We start from the raw sequence: 16,653 nt of genomic DNA on the forward strand, positions 1-16,653 counted from the left end.
GCTCCTTTTGACTTGCTGGCTTCAACGCCCGACGAATTTACGCAGCAAACTACAAAAGGGCGCAGACAGGGCAAAACAGCACGATCAACGTTTTAAAACTAGTCAAAGCTAACCTGCTCGCTAGTGAGTACTCCGTACTATGTACGATGTATTTATCCTGTGTTACGGAGTCGCTTTCCGAAAAATCTATGCTCCACATTTATCTGCCGGCTCTGGAAGCGCAAGAGGATACTCTCCATCTCCCGCGACGACGTCCAATCCTGGGTTCGGATACTTCACTTCCGCAGTCTCCTTTGGTGTCTTGCAGCCGTTTCCAATGTTGGCTAGCAGAAACCCAGGGCGGGCCATGTATGCGGGATGAGTGATTCCGCGGTCTGTGATCTGACCGGTACCCACCCGTCTAGCGCGACCCCGATGCCTGTCCAGCGCGCGACGTGGTGACCGCAGTGTTGACCCTTGTCCATTGCCGTCAAATGGTTTCTCAGCGTCCAAGGTGCCCGCTATGGACGGGGTTGCTGGAGTACCCTGCTCGACGGGAGAGGCCGACACGGTTGCGTTCGCACTCGGATCAGCTCTTGCTGTGACCGAAGATGATCCGCAGAAGCCATCGGAGGCGTAACCGGGGACAGGCGGCTCAAGAGAGTCAGAGATGGTAACCGATGAGCAGACCATATTGAACTCCTGCTCTCGGTTGACCCATGTCCACGCGAAGACGTGGTCTCCGGAAGGCATGTCCGAGGGCACTTTGAACTGGAAAGTCTGCTCTTCTGGAGCGTTGTTCCCGCCCTTGCGATGTGGACAATTCCCTTCATAGCTGCTGACTACTTGCCAGGTTTTGCCTTTGTCGATGCTGAAGCCGACCTGGCATGATCCGCCGTAGTGTGTGCCGCCTCCAACTAAACTGAAGTTCTGAACGGAGCCTGCTGGCCAGGTAGCTACTGGCTTCCCTTGATCGGTTCCAAGGAGATCGAGGTAGCCACGACATGGGTAGACTGTTTTTCTGCCGCAGCAGTTATAAGGATAGTCGAGTCGGTCGTCGGGAGGGCCGGTGCGGTGAGGATTGTTACTGGCCGCGAAAGGAGGGGGGTAGTATAGCCTCATATGGGCATGCACAGAGGCAGCAAGCGCTATGAGCAGGATGATAGTGTTCTTGAAATAATTCATATCTGGTACCGCGTAATGAAATGATAGACCAAAAAGAGAGTGGGTATCAGTGCAGTGCTACCGAGAGTGTAGGGAGAGGATATCAGACCAATTCTAAAGATGCATGCATGTAATCTCAACAGCAACAAAAAGAACAGGAAGACTTTAAAGCAAAGGAGAGAAAATCTGCTTCGGGAGGAAGAAGGTGGCTTCACGCCACACCCAAGGAGGTTCCCGGAAATATCCAGCTTGCTTCAGATGAGGACCCATACGGTCATCCTCGAGCATGGCAATAGAAGAAGTCCACGAGGGAGCGGATGCCGCATCTTAGATGGAGACAGCCCGTCAATACGTATCCATTATCTTGGTTGGTTCAAGCCCAGTTCCATAAAGGATTGCTTCACAGCAGCCCATGAATGGTGCGATAGCAACAAGGGCCCCATCGAGGCCGGAAAAAAAAAAAAAAGCGACATTCTATGTATCCTTTGAAGAAAAGCGTCCACATGCACAAAGTGATGGTTGCTGTTCTCCATAGATGGGGCGTAAAAATCGCCACGCACTGTCCGTCCATTCAGATCCTCTGGGCATAGGAACAGGGATAGGACTTCAAACATTTGGCTTGAACTTTGAAACACCCTTTTGCTTTTGCCTTCGCTCTCGGTCCACACATTAACCGCCAGCCGGTTAACGGCAAAGATTGGTGTCAAAGTTGACATCGCATACTCAGGTGGAGGATTGCAGAAACTACCAGTAGAGCTGGGAAATTCCTACACAACAACACCCACTGCCAGGTAGTTTTTACTTGTGGGCGAACAGTGGAGTCATAGGTATGGTGGCCTGCTCTCCAGTCTGTGGGCCTTCATGTTTCATTCTTGAGGTTACCTGTTCACAAAGAACTAAATGACTTCAATTGAGGCAAGAATCGACACTGTTCCAAAAAAAAAAAAAAAAAAAAAGGAAAAAAAAAGGAGGTAGTTAATATTCATCTGCACAATACTGACCCCTTAAGCAGGCTAATTCACGAGTCTGGGAAGGGTGCTGGTTGATAAGATTTGGAAAGCAAAAGAACTTGGTATAGTTTTGCAGGAGGAAAGCACTCCTGTTTGTTAAGACTTCAAATAATGCACAGTTTTAGCCCTCTGTTCTCACAAAGCTGCTTATGGTGACGTTGTCCCTCTCACTGTGGCCTTGAGAGCTTGCTGGTGGTGCAAGTTCGCGATAACCTAGGGCAAGCCCACTGAGGATATCATATCAAAATGATGGTTATGTCGGTAGTAACTCTTCTAGAAGGGATGCTCTAGTTTTGCCCTGCCAGCAGCTTGGTCGCTAGGGTATAAAACGGCTGAGAGTTCCTCATTGTCTCCGTCACATATTCTTCTCCTTGACTATACCAATTGCAAGGAGGAAATGGCATCCATAAAACTTGTTTGGAGCTTATTTTAATGTTTGGAGTCGAGAATGCGAACCTATGCCGGTTTGTTAATCATGAACTCGACCAACCTCTTTTATCATCAACTAGCGATACTTACGTTACTTGTGAGAGCGGTTTCTTCTCTATTGCGAGCTGTAGACTCTTGGTTTCACCTCTTCTTCCTGCACATGATCTTTTATCTTCTTCATCCTGTCTTTCTTTTTCCCCATGCTATCCTTTCTGCAACAGCCCTATTCTTCCACTTTGACAGGAGGAACAATTTCGTATCCTCGTTCCTGATCTTCGGGCGCCATGCTTTGTTAAATCAGGTTATGCTGAAGTGATCGATGTCCGAACTGGGACCTAATCCGATAGTCCGCGAGACGTAAGAATCGTAATGTCGGTTATCCACGATAGCCATGAACAGCTGGGTAGCCAGTGTTTGGTCGATAATAGATAGGATCATTTCACACCCTTCAATCTCACATTCCGTCTGTCTTCCTCTCTCTTCGCCTCTACGCGATTCAAAAAGTCCACGCGCCCCATATATCCTTCCTTTGCTCGGCTATGAACGTCCAACTCATCTTTGATCCCTTCTTTATCCACATACGCAGCCCAATCGAGTTTCGACTTCATCACGGTGTTCAACTTAGGTCCCGCAACCGGCGTGGTGGCATCTCGCTGCTCCTTCATCATTGGGGATATTTGCGACGCTGACGTCTTCACCCAGCTTCGTCTATACGTTTGTGGCGGATTTGGGTCGAAGCGAGAGTAGCGCCGAAGGGGTCTGCGGAGTGGAAGGGGGCTTGCTTTCGGTGCCTCGTCGTTCTGTTGATCGTCTTTTGCGTTATCTTTTGTTGCGTCCGAGGACGACAAGTAGACTTTCGCTTCTGCGGAGTTTTTCGGGACTACTTTTTTCTCTGTTATCACTTCTCCGGCGAATTTGTAGGTTCGTTTGATTGTGATAGTTTCTTCGCCCGGGTGGGCCGCTCCTCTCGCGGGTGTCTTTGGCGGAAGGTGAAGGTTAGAAGCCTTGCCATCTTCCAAGGTTTCTGTGGAGGCGTCTTCGCTTGCCGATTGTTTCTCCTGCATCGAGGGTGTCGATTCCTTTCCAAAGTCGGGCGCATTCATTTGGGCCCATAGCGCATCGACATCGACCGTGGCACCATCTATTCTCGCCAGAGGCTTCTGCTCCTCCTGCCTGTGCTCACAAACAATCAATTAGCATGTAAATCCGGATATACGCCACTAGGAGAAAGGAAGGCGTATGCGTACATCTTCATCTTCATAGCTCTTGTCCTCACGAATCCTCCTCTTCCACCGCCTTCGTCATCGTCTTCAAAGTCAAAGTCATCCTCATCCTCATCCTCATCCTCATTCCCATCCCTCTCTTGGTCTCCGGCTACCTTTTTTCCCTTCCTCCGCCTTTTCTCTCTTTTCTCCTTCGCTTTTCGAATCGTAGCTTCGTCGCCGGAGTCTAGCGCACCTTCAACAACATATTCATCACCATCTTCGTCTCGCACTCGGGTGGGAGTTACCCTTCTTCGCTTGCGCGGCCGACCATCGGGCTCTGCATCGGTTGCGTCCTCTTCTTCGTCTTCAGCGGGGGCGTTGATATCGAAGTCGGAGTCTTCTTCAGAGTTGTATTGTTCGCCATCGTCTAGGGATAGTAGAGTCGTTCCATCTTCTGGAGTAGAAGTCCCGTCGGCGGGGGTTGGAAGCGTAGGAGACATGATCACAAGGTGCTGTTATGCGGAAGTCAAACTGTTCGAAATCATCGAAGGCGAATCTCGGAGTTCTCGAGCTCCTTGTCTGTCGCGTTGCACAACCAAGGATCAAGCTTAGCCAACCAGCGTTGTCGGGCTGGCTGGCCGAAGAGTTTATTTTGCTGACTCTCGTTTCACGCGCCAACGCCGTGCTCCGTGGGTTTACGGAGTAGAGTACGCCAGCCCTCAAGCACAGCGACAAAATCCCTCTCATATGACTGATCCTAGTTGAGAAAATATCTTGGTACGGAGTGTGTACGTAGTTATGTCAGGCTTGTCTACTATTGGCCGCGCTCCTGTGAAAGAAACACTTCTACTCCATGGAGCAAAATTCATAAGTCTTATACGTCCGTATAGCAAGCTCCCTTCCAGCTATCCCGTTGAGCTTGTCTGTCCACACCTGGCATTTGGAAAGTTGCAGCATGCACTGATGCATAACATCATCATCATCCGAAAATTGATCTAGCCTAGTGGATAAGATTCCATGACTACCTCAGGAGAGCTGGTCAGTATGTGCCCAGTGGTTCTCACAGTGGACTAAAGGAGGCAGTCAAGGCAAGACCTTGGAACTATATAGGCCTTATGGAGCCAGTTGGCCACATAGTACCCAGGCGGTGGAAGCAGTCAGGCAATGAAACGCCCGCAATCAGCATTGCGTTCTATCAGCAAGGAAAATACCTCTTATTGGGTAAATTAACCCGTGCTCCCCCATATCCATACTCCGTATAGATTCCAAAACACCATTTCGCCAACTCCTACCTTCAAGCCAGCCGACCCATAGTATCAAAGCATTATTCATTCGTTAAAACATAACCCATAACACGGTCTTTATTTTGTTAGCATTCCCACGACATTCTCGAGCGTCTGCACCTCTTTCTCATTGATCGTCCTTCCTCTCGGAAGACCTTCTCCGGCAACCAATTTACCAATTCGCTCCAGATGCAGGTGTGTTCGGCTATCGATATATTGTCTCCTCTCTTCGCGCTTCGAATCTGATTCTCCTACCTGATCTGCCGGCGTAGCTAACGTTACTAGCTTTGGTCGTAGCTGTGTCAATGTCGCCTGTAATGCAGGGAGCTGTGAGAGTATAAATGTTGTATTCGTAGTGATTGGAGTGTGTGAAGGACCACCATCATCGCCAACATTAAGTTGTTTGGCAGCCGGGTCGGTGAAGAGGAATGACAAGTTGGGCAACTGGGGATTAAGAGCGCTGGTACGGCCGTCTCCGCCCGCAGTTTTTGGATTTTCGCTGGGTGATTCTCCCACTGATAGCATGGAGCGGAGCTGGGCTATTAAGATATCGTTCCGTGCGCTTTCCCTTCGGAGCAGATTATTCAACTTCCGGGTTTCACGGAGTTTTACGCGTTGGAGAGTGATGGACTTGTGTGTAGGTGCGTCTTCTGGCAGCGGTTCAAACGATACATTCTGAACAGAAAAAACATGCCACAATTAGTCCATCAGTTAAAACCAGGCCCCATATAAAGGGGAACATTCTGCCGTGTAATCCCTAGTGCTTAATGAAAGCCATCTTACCTCGTGATGGCTCAATCGAATCCATCCCACCAAATCATCCGGCACCATCAGAATATTTCTCAGAACGTAGATCTCGAACTTATCGAACGCCTTATCTACTGTCGCCTCGAACAGCGTCTCCAGTTGGTGCAGTCCATTCTCGATCTCAAGACGCGCCTCGGGGTACTGTATGTTCCCGTCGTCGTCGGTGTCCGGGATCGAGTTGTCCGCGTGCCGAAAGCCCAATCGCTCCGGCGGCGTGTTGAGCATGCCATTTTCAAGACTGGATATCGCTTGGTAAATGAGATTATTCACTGAATTGATTATGTCGTCGATAAGGGACTAGAAGCAGTCGGGGTGTCAGTCATCTCTCCCCCGCTTCAGGGCTTCAAAGGGTTTCGCCGTTTGACATTGCTGGAGATACTTACCAAGGGAGTGTAGCTAAAATGCTCTGTAAGCAAAGACGTGGATGCATCATTCATGATGGCTAGAAGCTCCTTCAAACACCTCCTCGGAACGTTGAGATTGAATAATCGTGTTGGCGAGGCGTCACGGATCAAGATTAAAAAAATCAGAGTTCGCGGTTTTCTTGTCGCCGCTAGCAAGGCCCTGACTGCCTCTCATGTCTCTCGGTTGAGGAGTTCACTACGAAACCGCCCAATTGCCTTCTTGCTTAATTACAGAGTTCTTCTACGGAGTACAGAGCGCTTAATTGACTGATCGCAAGTAGCGCAGGAATTGACAATCTTTCTTATTATTATTCTGGCCAAGGTTTAAATAGCCGCCAAGACAGTTGACAATGGCAAAAACATCTTTCAAAAAAAAAAAAAAAGGTAAAGGGTCATGAATAAAACGTTATACAATAGGTTAAACTGACAACAGCGATGCCATCACGATATGTTGAAAATATCACAATCCCAAAGGCTTTCCTAGGGTGCTCAAAGTCCAGCAATAATGGCGGCCACAGCCATGAGCACTCCACTCAATCCGGCCACATGTGCAGCCGCCTTCGGAGCCGCGTTTTGTGTCTGTTCGGCTGCACTACCGGTGGGACTTGGGAGACCAGTATTCGGGATTGTGTTGCTAGGGCCTCCATTAGGCGAGCTGTCTGCTTTCGCGGCAAGTGCCCGATATGCTTCAACGGTTCTGTTGCTACCGGCAACACTAGATAGGGCTGTCAGTATTTCTCAAGATCCACGGTGCAACACGAGGCTTACGCGTTAATGGCCATAACCATGCCATTTTGGCAATGCTTTCCCTGTCCGCAGTAGAACCACATGGGTTTGGTGTCGTTAACCATGATAGTGAACACGGGCATCATCTCCGAGTCGGCTTCGACGGGCATAAATCCAGATCGGATTCCGGCCATCCCTGGAGTGGATCTGCTCATTGGCTCACATGGTCTGTCGAACGTGGACTGGACAATGGAATGGTTCTTTTGGATAGTCAGCGCAGGTTATGTCGTAGGTAATGCTGAAAATACTTACTTTTGGATGGAACTGGAATTGGACCATCTCGCCTAACTCGACTTGCAAGTCGTCGGGATAAAACTTCAAAGCACCTTCATTATCCGAAACCTGCACTACATGAACGTTGACCATCGATTCTGGGAGCTGCCGTTTGGCTGGAACATGTGCTTTTCGTGGACTTAAGGGGTAAAGTCTGTCATCAACCGTGGCCTGGATCCCAGCCGCAAAGAGCAGGGTCGATAACAAGACATCGCGAAGAGCCATTGTGAATAGTGTGTGAGACCGGTCTCTTCAAGAAAAAAAAAAAAGAAAGGCCGGGAGATCAAGTAGTTGCAGGTCTGAAAATATAAACGAGGTGTGCCTGCACTGTATGAAGTCAAGCGAATGGAAAAGAGAACACTCCCCAGGAGTAGACAAACAAAAGAGAAAAGCAAAGGGGTATCACTTGGTGGTTAGGAAAATGGAGAAAGAGAAAGAGCAAAATCAGCAGGCACCCTTTTCATATATCATCCCTCCGTGACCCCTTGATTTTAAGTCTTTCCGAATCAAGGGGCTCGTCTATGGAGGTAGCGCCACGCCACTCACCATTTTGGGGTCCTGAAGGTCCCAAAGAGGATACCTGGAAGCCGTATCGGGCATGCTGGAATGAATAGATGACGAAGAAACAAGGCTTAGCGCGTACATATCTAACAAGAATTGTCGGAGCAATGTGACAGTGTTAAACCCGACCGGTTCGCACATAAGCCATGGAAACCTGTCCTCGCGGGACGGAATAAGGGCCAAGCTTCACTTCTCTGACCAATATCTTCCGCGGAGTCCAACTTGACGTTATAAAAAGGCCCGGAAGTCTTTGATATTGACATGCGTGGTCATTGCGAATGTAATGATATGGGAACCTCGTTACGGCATTGCGGATGCAATTGAGCTCCATACCGATTTCTGCATCACTCATCTTTGTTCAAGATCAGTGGAAATGGTACCCGGGCCGCTGTAGGAGTCTGCAGCTCGGACTGTTCCATGCATGAACGCCGCGATGATGGTGAGGTTCCCGGAGTTTGATGTGTGTCGCATCCCCGTATGGACTGACCCAATCAGGCTAGCCAACAATTTCCATCACGTGACTATTTTGATGTGACTTCAGGTTCGCCGACGTGAGATTCCAAAATTCATACTCCAAGCTTCACTGGGTAAGCGGAAGGAGGCGTCTCTTGTTATGAAATAGGAAGAGACGCAAGCAGTAGACTGTAAAAACACGCCTAGGGATATATAGTAGTCACCTTGAGTACAAGATGGTATCGATGATGCATGTTTGGGGGGGGGCAAGCAAGCCCCGAAGCGACTCGGAGAGCACCGTCCTTGCTAGGCGGGGGTAATCGATCACGAAAGGAACGCCGGTTCGACCATCTTCACCAAGAGATAGAGCTTTGAAGGAGAAAGCGCTCCTGGGCCTAGTCGAGACATCTTCAGGGCAAAGGCACACACCTCAAGGACGGTCAAACCTGAACGACGACTGTTTGGGCCAAACTGTTTAGAGTTTCAGAGTGGCTGAAGCTATGGGCTGGGTTGTGTGGCTAGGGCCCTTATTGGCGGGATGACATGCAAGCGCGATGTGCCTGGGACTCGATCACCGGCGGGGTGGTCCGTTGGTCAATATCGACCGTCTTTTGGCTGCTTCACCAGTCTTCATTCGCTTAGACTAAACGGAAGGTCGATTTCTTCATCCCATCATGGGCCATCTCACTACCGTCGCGTAAGTATTCCATCCGCGAAGACCTTCATCCGACCCAAAAATAACCCGAAGCCCCGTTTAGTACCTGCACCCTGAACCAATGGGCCCTTGATTGGGAGGGCAATACAGCCCGAATCATAGAGTCCATCAAGCGTGCAAAGCAGGCTGGTGCCAAGCTGAGAGTAGGCCCGGAGCTGGAGATCTCTGGATATGATTGCCTTGATCATTTCCTCGAGAACGATGTCTACCTTCATTCTTGGGAAATGATGGCACGAATTCTCGCTGATGAAGAATGCCATGGGATTTTACTGGTATGCCCTAGCCGTGCATCCAGGATCCAGGCGCAACTAAACCGCACCCGACTTCCTGGAGTTTTCGCATAGGATTAACTTTGCAAACGCACGAATTAACGATCCACTAGGACATTGGGATGCCAATCATGCACAGGAATCTTCGCTTCAACTGCAGAGTTATCGCAATAGATGGCAAGATCTTACTCATTCGTCCCAAAATCTGGCTGGCAAACGATGGGAACTATCGCGAAATGAGGTACTTCACTCCATGGGAACGTCCCCGGCATGTGGAGGACTATTACCTCCCACGAATCATCCAGAGGCTTCAAGGCAGTACGAAAGTTCCCTTTGGAGACGCTGTCATTTCAACCCCAGATACGTGAGTTTTGTAGGCCGAATTATAGGCAGTTCCCTTTCTAACAGCCCCCAAGGTGCCTGGGCGCGGAGACATGCGAGGAGCTATTCACACCCGCTGGACCACACGCAGACATGGGGTTGAACGGCGTTGAGATTTTCACGAACAGTTCTGGATCCCATCATAATTTAAGAAAGCTTGATCAACGTGTTTCCCTGATCCTCGAGGCTACTCGGAAAAGTGGAGGAATATATCTTTATTCAAACTTACAAGGTAAATACACCGTGCTAAACATGACAATTACTCCGGTCTTAAAATTTGGCTGATTGGAAATAGGAGGGGGCGGGGAACGACTGTACTACGATGGATGCAGCATGATTGTCGTTAATGGCGAGATCGTCGCTCAGGGAACCCAGTTCTCTTTGAACGATGTCGAAGTGGTCACTGCAACCGTCGATTTAGAGGAGGTTAGGGCGTTCCGGTTTGCACCCAGTCGAGGGTTGCAGGCGGTCCGCGCTCCTGAATACAGACGTATCGAGACTTCTTTCAGCCTATCTGCGGAAAGTGACCAGTTAGACCCCGGTCTCTCTCCATCGCCCCGACTCGACGTCCGATACCATCTCCCTGAGGAGGAGATTGCCTTTGGCCCTGCATGCTGGCTGTGGGATTATCTACGTCGTTCCCAACTTGCTGGGTTCCTCGTTCCCTTGAGCGGTGGAATCGACTCATGCGCCACTGCTATCATAGTTTTTTCGATGTGCCGTCTTGTTATAGAAGCAATTGAAAAGGGGAACCAGCAAGTCGTCACTGACGTTAAGCGGATTGCTGGAGTGTATGAGAAGGAAGGCTGGTTGCCCAAAACACCCCAAGAGCTGTGTTATAACATTTTCCACACCGTCTATATGGGCATGGCATCGCAGTCCTCCAAGGAGACGAGAAGCAGGGCCAAAGACCTATCGAAGGCAATTGGCGCATATCATGTTGACCTCAACATTGACGATATTTTCAATGCTCAGAAGGACACCTTTGCTAAAGCAACAGGATTCGACCCCAAGTTCAAAGTTTATGGTGGCACCCAGGCGGAAAATCTTGCACTTCAGAATATTCAGGCGCGAACTCGAATGGTAACTGCGTACGAGTTCAGTCAATTACTACCAACCGTCAGAAAGAGGCCTGGAGGAGGTGGATTGCTAGTCCTTGGTAGTGCCAATTGCGACGAGTGAGTTATTTTCAAACAACTATTAGTTGTTCACTGCGAAACGACCTTTGGGGTTCCGCCCCAAATTATTTTCTTCCTACCACTAACGAAATGTGCCTTTAGGGCTCTTCGTGGTTACTATACTAGATACGACTGCTCGTCCGCCGACATTAACCCAATTGGTTCGATCTCCAAGAAAGATTTGAAACTATTTATTGCGTGGGCGCAAAAGGAATTCGAACTCCCAATTCTCGTGGATTTTCTCAATGCCACACCCACAGCAGAACTGGAGCCCATAACGAAAGATTATGTGCAAGCGGATGAAGTGGATATGGGCATGACGTATGATGAGCTGTCGACGTTCGGAATCTGCCGTAAAGTATTGAAATTGGGCCCATATAGCATGTTTGAGAAGTTGCTGCACGAGTGGAAGGGCTTGAAGCCGCGAGATATAGCAACAAAGGTCAAAGTGGGTGACCCGAACTACTCTGTGAGCCCATTTAAACGCAACACTAACGGTAATTTTAGAGATTCTATCACTATTACGCTGTTAATCGGTTTAAAATGACGACCTTGACCCCGTCGTACCATGCAGAATCATATTCGCCAGATGATAATCGATAGTAAGTTGCAGTTATGCCGGACTGAGCTCCATTCTGATATTGATGACTTACATAGTGATCTTCGTCCATTCTTACTTCCACCTCAGTACTCGAGCCTCCCGTTCAAGAAAATTGATGAACTGGTGGATAAAATAGAAAATAGCGAGAAAGGCGAGAGTTCATCTAAGTGAACCATTTTGTATATAAAACAGTTTTGTACACGATGAATGGCTCAATAGACATTGACTCTGGACCCGGGTAGAAATGCTCAGGTGTGTTTTCTCAAACATACCCGCCAGGATCTGTGTGCGCTGCTTTTTATTGCCAATGATAGGCGAGAACTAAGCACAGAAGGGGCGATTTGTCTTGGGTGGCAGAACTTAACATGGCACAAATCTCGAATCGAAGGGTCTCCAAGTGTCCTGTAGCCTTGAGAAACACGAGGTGTGTATCGACCTACATTCCAATTGCATAGCTATACGCCGCCAGATGCAATTGCCTGCCAGCAGTTATTTCTTTCGAATGCAGTTAGCAACTCGGATTCCTTTTCAGGAAGTATTCGTCGTGATTAGTTGAGACCACATCACTCCCGTAATAACGGTTTCACAGGCCAACATGACTATTCGTTCAAACCATGCGAGGGAGGTTTTGTAAACAAATCACTCGCTCAAGCGGATAGAGACTCTTGCGCACGATGAAATAGTGCAGGCCTAGGTCTAATATAGTACCACACGTCAAGGAGCTTTATCTCCAACGAAGGGGTTTCGTAGAGCGTTCCAAAAAAGGAACTGTCAATTTGCCATAGCCACTCTGATAGACTCGATTGCTGGTGTATGAATTTGAAGTATTCCGATGATTCCATTAGAAATCAAGAAGCAATTGGGGCGCCAGCTTTTCCAGATCCTCGACCTGCCCAAGACCGAAAACCATTAGCATAAATGAGCGAACCAATATACACACATAAATCCAATCCCGAGTTCAATCTCGCCCAAGCAAAATAATCCATGCGAAACTTGGCGAAGGAAAACTGGGCATACCTCCAAATAACTATCCAGTATCCTCCGGGATCTATCCCTCTCAATTCCATCCGTATTCAATTTCTCTCGTCGCTCGTGAATTGCTCTCGCCACGGCCTCTTTCACAAAAATATCAATGTACTTTGCATATAATCTATTGGCGTCTTTTTTTATCCGCATCTTCTCGCCCTTGCTTTTCATGTGATGATGAATGATAGCAGCTAGGAGTTTGGGTGGAAAGTCTGGTTCGGAGGTTTCGAGAGATTGTCGTTTTTCCTCTTTAGGAGCAGTGATTTCTGCGAGGATATATTCTGGCTCTGAGGATAATGAGTCGATAGAACGTGTGGGGTAGTCGCCATGTTCAGGAGAGCGTAGCCTATTTGCCGGGGATTGTGAAGGTTCGGATACAAGTGGGGGAGACGGAGAACGGGTGACAGCAACGGCCTGTGTCTTTGTTCGTTTGCGGGGCTTTCCGGAACCTGAGACGGATTCATGTTTCGAGGCTGATGTGGATGCGTTCTCGGTAGTCGCCGCGATAGACCGCGGGGGTTTGAAAGGGAGAGCTTTGCGTTTGGAGAGAGGAGGCATTGCTGATCAGATTTGTGTATGCTAGAAGATATTATCAAAAGGGCAGAAAAATATCTTCATTCAAAACAGAGCATGTACTCCGTACTCCGTAGTAAGTTTCTTTTATAAATGAATCGATGCCGGTCTTGAGCTCAACTGGCCTGGGACAGGGACGCGTCGTGGAAATAACGCGATATCAGGTGATCTGCGTAATGCCAAGACCCCCCGGCGCCACCGCTCCGCCCCGTTCTCGGCCCTCGAAATGGCTACACTCTCTTAGAGTGCCGCGGACAAGGCACAGGTGACGAGGAATCTCGCATCTACATACTCACCACTCTCGAGAAACGGAGTATTCAATTTTGTCGAACAAGTTGCATCAAATTGCGTCCAATCCAAAACCCCATTCCTAACATTTTCAACGCTGTGTAACGTGGGCACAGTCACAAAATGCCATTTCTTTATCGTTTCTCCTGTTCTTGCATTTGCACAAAAGAGGGAAACTTACAAAGGTTCCCCAACAGGGCGAACTACTGTAACCTGCCACCCCGATTCCTCCATGAGAGCCTTTGTCTTCTGCCAGGGAACGCCAAACAATCTAGCATTAAACCGACAAGACCAAATCTCAGTGGGCGCTTCCACCTGTCTCCTTTTTTCTTTCTCGCTAACATCAAGGGCACTCTCTCTTCCATCTCTCTTTGAAGACTGCAGCTCTTCAAGTTGTCTCTTCAAGTCTCCCAGGGCCAGGATTGTGTTTTCAAGAATTACATCCGGCGAGCTCTTCAACTTCGCAGAGTAATGCCATGATGTAAATAAACATACTATCCAGTGTTTTTTGCCCGCTGGCCTGTGTTTGGGAAGGGATTTCCGTGTAGCTCGACCACCGCCCTTCTTCCCCTGGGTAGATGGTGTGACAGCAGAGTCTGGGCCATTTTGGGGAATATAATCATCAGGTTGCGGTGGAATGAGTAATGCAGTACCTTCAGGATATCTCAATACCCGCCCCGGTGTATCCTTGGAGTTTTCGGAGAGTTTCTTCCCGTCAACGAGGTATCTCTGACAATGAGAGCGGTATATGCGGTATGCCGCGGGGTACTATTAAGATAAGCTTGCTATAATTGCATATATTGGTAGACACTGTAATACCTTCGCCCTAAATGTCTCTGCGATGCCTTTTCCCCATGACCCTTGACAATTGCATGCATCTACCAGAACCATTAGCTTATGCAGTCACCTTCATACCTGGTTGCCTCAGATATATTGAGTAGCTCCCGTGAAACAAAAAGCAACTTGCATGACAGATATTGCAAGTAAGAAACTAAATACGCGCAAGTCGCACAATGTTACGGTGCAACAAAAGAAAATGTAACCGAATGACAGGGACTTACGAATCAATGCGGTGTTCTCGGGGGCGTCGAACAGGTCGCCCTCCGTCTCTGTAATCCGGCTCATTGCGCTGTTCTTGCAAAAATGTAGCTTTCTTTTGGTGTGAAGTGAGAATATATTAAGTAATGATTGAGTGCCTTTCATGAATTTTGTGTTTTTCCAGTAGGATTTATAATTATACGTTTCTAAAAACCATATGAATCCAAGGTGTGTTTGTTGCTAGGCAATGCTTTTTGGTGAGTCAACACTTAACTAGTTAACTGTCAATCGACGCGCTTCTTTCATACACAGATGGATTTGTTTCAAATCAGCCAATAGCTATAACAATGTGATGTACGGAGTACACTGCGGCTATGAGCAAGAACTCTTCTTTTTTACAGAAATACAGGTTTGAAGACCAATTTCTTCATGCAGAACCATGCTGCGGGTATGGCTGCCGCGATCGAACATCAACCATTATTACTACAACCTGGTGACTCGCGCGGAAAACTTATAAATGGGATTATACGGGGGTTAACTCGAATATTGCGTCGGATCAAGCTTAAGTTAAGACTATATGGAGAACTGGCATCATCAAACTGGGATTACCATCAACGCCGTCAATAAAAACTCCAGAACAATTTGCTCCTCAAATCTAGAATCAGGACCCCCTATGGTATCATAGCGACTGCAGCAACCATGAAAGCAAGCTGCATACTCCAAGTTCAAAACACCCAGGAACCACCATAACCCGCTAAACTGCAAGCCTCTGTTGGACGCAAGACCCCAAATTACAACCTTATGCTGATACACCCCTCATGCCGATATCAATTGGGTATCTTCAGTCGAACATAGCTGAATCAGTTAGAAAACAATTTGACAATACTCCTATATCTCTTGACCTTTTTCGCGCCATCTACCGTCGAGGCAGGTCCATCCATAACAACATTCTTAGGCAAATCAAACTCGGCTGACGTCCTCTGGATTTCAGTGGATCGAGGAGGAGTTGCCGGGACCGTTCGAAGGGTACTTTTTGTGGCATTTGGCCTACCCCTGCGGGTCATGGTTCGAGAGATGGTTCTTATCAGGCTGTTCTCCTCGTGAGAAGTTCGCTCCATCTGCTCGATTTCGTCCCTGATTGTAGAACCGTTCGTAGCAAAGTTTTCTTCAGGCATCGATTCAAATTTTATAACACCTCGACCTTGAGGGATATCCAGTATCTCCCTAATTGCTGACTGAATCAAGGCTGTATGGCGCAGATTCATCGTTGGCGCAATCATGTGAGATAGCGCGGAGACCGTCACCAGATATGCTGGCTCGGCTGTAGTTCCAAATCTGAGAAAGGCACTGTCGTCCAGTACGACCATCATAGAGCTTTCCGGTCTTTGAAAGATTTGCGCAAAGTGGAAAGTCATGTCTGACAAGGCCTGGTGAGGTGCTTCCACCTAAGTAAAACGGACTCAGTAAACTGAATTGACAGGTATACCATAAAGGATAGGGAACGGTGTGTACCTGGAGATTGGTCTTCATATCGACAACAATAATGGAATCGTGGTTCACTCGGTTTCGCGACGTGTGATAGGGCTCCCTTAAGCCAAACGCTTCATTGTAATATTGATTTCGCTGCTTCGCGAGTTCTATCTGGCCCGGCGTCTTTATGGAATCACTTTTCAAACGGGTATCGTCAGTTGGGGCACCACGGTGGAGCTCGTTGGATATCTCGTCGTTTCGTCTTGATGCGGACATGGGTGGTGATTTTCGTTGACTTTGGCCAGAGTTCCTCTGCGTCCATTGAGTCTCATTCGTTTGGCTCTGCTTATAGGAAGAAGGGGTTTGCAGCGTAGGGATTTCCTTATGAGTAGTGGTCGCGGCAGAATCATTCGAGAGAGTTTGCTCCATGATGAATGGTGAAGACAAATGTGCAGAAGTTCAATAAAGCAATTTCAGGGAAGGGAACAGCGAAAGCTGAAGGCAGAAAGGAAGCTGAGAAACGAAGAAGAAGAAAAAAAAGGTAAAATAATGTTGACTTTGCTGTCCGGTGAGAAAAGTGAGAATGGAGGAAGTTGAGCCTCGTCCTCCTTCACCAGACCGATGTCATCAAACAGGGAAACCTCAACATCATTCCAAGAACTTCCTCTACCTATTAAGCGGATGAGGAGCCAACACTAAGCAGGGCATTCGGCTGCTTCAGGGACGCGACGCATCGGGCAATCTCAGGGACGTGTGCAAA

The 16,653-nt window shown here is 48.2% G+C and overlaps 8 protein-coding genes across 8 annotated transcripts; 1 reads left to right on the forward strand and 7 right to left on the reverse strand.

Annotated features, from left to right (window-relative positions):
* Positions 1–186: 186 nt before the first annotated feature.
* Positions 187–1,164, reverse strand: CIMG_03033 (uncharacterized protein; the record flags this gene model as incomplete). The annotated part of the gene is made up of 1 exon (XM_001243591.2): positions 187–1,164. The coding sequence occupies one exon, from the start codon at positions 1,162–1,164 to the stop codon at positions 187–189; it is 978 nt and encodes a 325-aa protein (XP_001243592.2).
* Positions 1,165–2,094: 930 nt separating this feature from the next.
* Positions 2,095–4,287, reverse strand: CIMG_03034 (Swr1p complex component; the record flags this gene model as incomplete). The annotated part of the gene is made up of 2 exons (XM_001243592.2): positions 2,095–3,755; positions 3,830–4,287. The coding sequence occupies 2 exons, from the start codon at positions 4,285–4,287 to the stop codon at positions 3,017–3,019; spliced, it is 1,197 nt and encodes a 398-aa protein (XP_001243593.1). The 3' UTR covers positions 2,095–3,016.
* A 466-nt stretch (positions 4,288–4,753) lies between these two features.
* Positions 4,754–6,377, reverse strand: CIMG_03035 (Mis12 domain-containing protein). Its single transcript, XM_001243593.2, has 3 exons — positions 6,261–6,377; positions 5,854–6,174; positions 4,754–5,745 (listed from the first exon to the last, which is right to left on the reverse strand). Exons 1-3 carry the CDS (start codon positions 6,312–6,314, stop codon positions 5,149–5,151), a joined length of 972 nt encoding a protein of 323 aa, XP_001243594.2. The 5' UTR covers positions 6,315–6,377; the 3' UTR covers positions 4,754–5,148.
* Positions 6,378–6,770: 393 nt separating this feature from the next.
* On the reverse strand, positions 6,771–7,565 carry CIMG_03036 (uncharacterized protein; the record flags this gene model as incomplete). Its single annotated transcript, XM_001243594.1, has 3 exons — positions 6,771–6,996; positions 7,050–7,267; positions 7,320–7,565. 3 exons carry the CDS (start codon positions 7,563–7,565, stop codon positions 6,771–6,773), a joined length of 690 nt encoding a protein of 229 aa, XP_001243595.1.
* Positions 7,566–9,028: 1,463 nt separating this feature from the next.
* CIMG_03037 (NAD+ synthetase) lies at positions 9,029–11,730 on the forward strand (the record flags this gene model as incomplete). The annotated part of the gene is made up of 8 exons (XM_001243595.2): positions 9,029–9,051; positions 9,113–9,341; positions 9,452–9,702; positions 9,755–9,951; positions 10,015–10,897; positions 11,000–11,345; positions 11,405–11,499; positions 11,555–11,730. The coding sequence occupies 8 exons, from the start codon at positions 9,029–9,031 to the stop codon at positions 11,667–11,669; spliced, it is 2,139 nt and encodes a 712-aa protein (XP_001243596.2). The 3' UTR covers positions 11,670–11,730.
* A 378-nt stretch (positions 11,731–12,108) lies between these two features.
* On the reverse strand, positions 12,109–13,082 carry CIMG_03038 (uncharacterized protein; the record flags this gene model as incomplete). The annotated part of the gene is made up of 2 exons (XM_001243596.2): positions 12,109–12,387; positions 12,516–13,082. The coding sequence occupies 2 exons, from the start codon at positions 13,080–13,082 to the stop codon at positions 12,340–12,342; spliced, it is 615 nt and encodes a 204-aa protein (XP_001243597.1). The 3' UTR covers positions 12,109–12,339.
* A 418-nt stretch (positions 13,083–13,500) lies between these two features.
* On the reverse strand, positions 13,501–14,573 carry CIMG_03039 (phosphatase). Its single transcript, XM_001243597.2, has 3 exons — positions 14,447–14,573; positions 14,205–14,263; positions 13,501–14,153 (listed from the first exon to the last, which is right to left on the reverse strand). Exons 1-3 carry the CDS (start codon positions 14,508–14,510, stop codon positions 13,563–13,565), a joined length of 714 nt encoding a protein of 237 aa, XP_001243598.1. The 5' UTR covers positions 14,511–14,573; the 3' UTR covers positions 13,501–13,562.
* A 396-nt stretch (positions 14,574–14,969) lies between these two features.
* CIMG_03040 (uncharacterized protein) lies at positions 14,970–16,608 on the reverse strand. The gene is made up of 2 exons (XM_001243598.2): positions 15,936–16,608; positions 14,970–15,868 (listed from the first exon to the last, which is right to left on the reverse strand). The coding sequence occupies exons 1-2, from the start codon at positions 16,320–16,322 to the stop codon at positions 15,284–15,286; spliced, it is 972 nt and encodes a 323-aa protein (XP_001243599.2). The 5' UTR covers positions 16,323–16,608; the 3' UTR covers positions 14,970–15,283.
* Positions 16,609–16,653: the final 45 nt, after the last annotated feature.

This window comes from Coccidioides immitis, assembly GCF_000149335.2.
Source record: "Coccidioides immitis RS genomic scaffold supercont3.6, whole genome shotgun sequence".
Classification (NCBI taxonomy): Eukaryota; Fungi; Ascomycota; class Eurotiomycetes; order Onygenales; family Onygenaceae; genus Coccidioides; species Coccidioides immitis.

Bases quoted from the DNA above. Each gene is read 5' to 3' on its own strand.
- CIMG_03035 (XM_001243593.2), bottom strand. From the start codon at position 6,314: ATGAATGATGCATCCACGTCTTTGCTTACAGAGCATTTTAGCTACACT. The intron at 6,175-6,260 runs GTAAGTATCTCC...GACTGCTTCTAG, and splicing joins ATTTTAGCTACACTCCCTTG to TCCCTTATCGACGACATAAT. The intron at 5,746-5,853 runs GTAAGATGGCTT...TTTTCTGTTCAG, and splicing joins TTCGATTGAGCCATCACGAG to AATGTATCGTTTGAACCGCT.
- CIMG_03039 (XM_001243597.2), bottom strand. From the start codon at position 14,510: ATGAGCCGGATTACAGAGACGGAGGGCGACCTGTTCGACGCCCCCGAG. The intron at 14,264-14,446 runs GTAAGTCCCTGT...TGGTTCTGGTAG, and splicing joins CGAGAACACCGCATTGATTC to ATGCATGCAATTGTCAAGGG. The intron at 14,154-14,204 runs GTATTACAGTGT...TTATCTTAATAG, and splicing joins CAGAGACATTTAGGGCGAAG to TACCCCGCGGCATACCGCAT.
- CIMG_03040 (XM_001243598.2), bottom strand. From the start codon at position 16,322: ATGGAGCAAACTCTCTCGAATGATTCTGCCGCGACCACTACTCATAAG. The intron at 15,869-15,935 runs GTACACACCGTT...CGTTTTACTTAG, and splicing joins ATATGAAGACCAATCTCCAG to GTGGAAGCACCTCACCAGGC.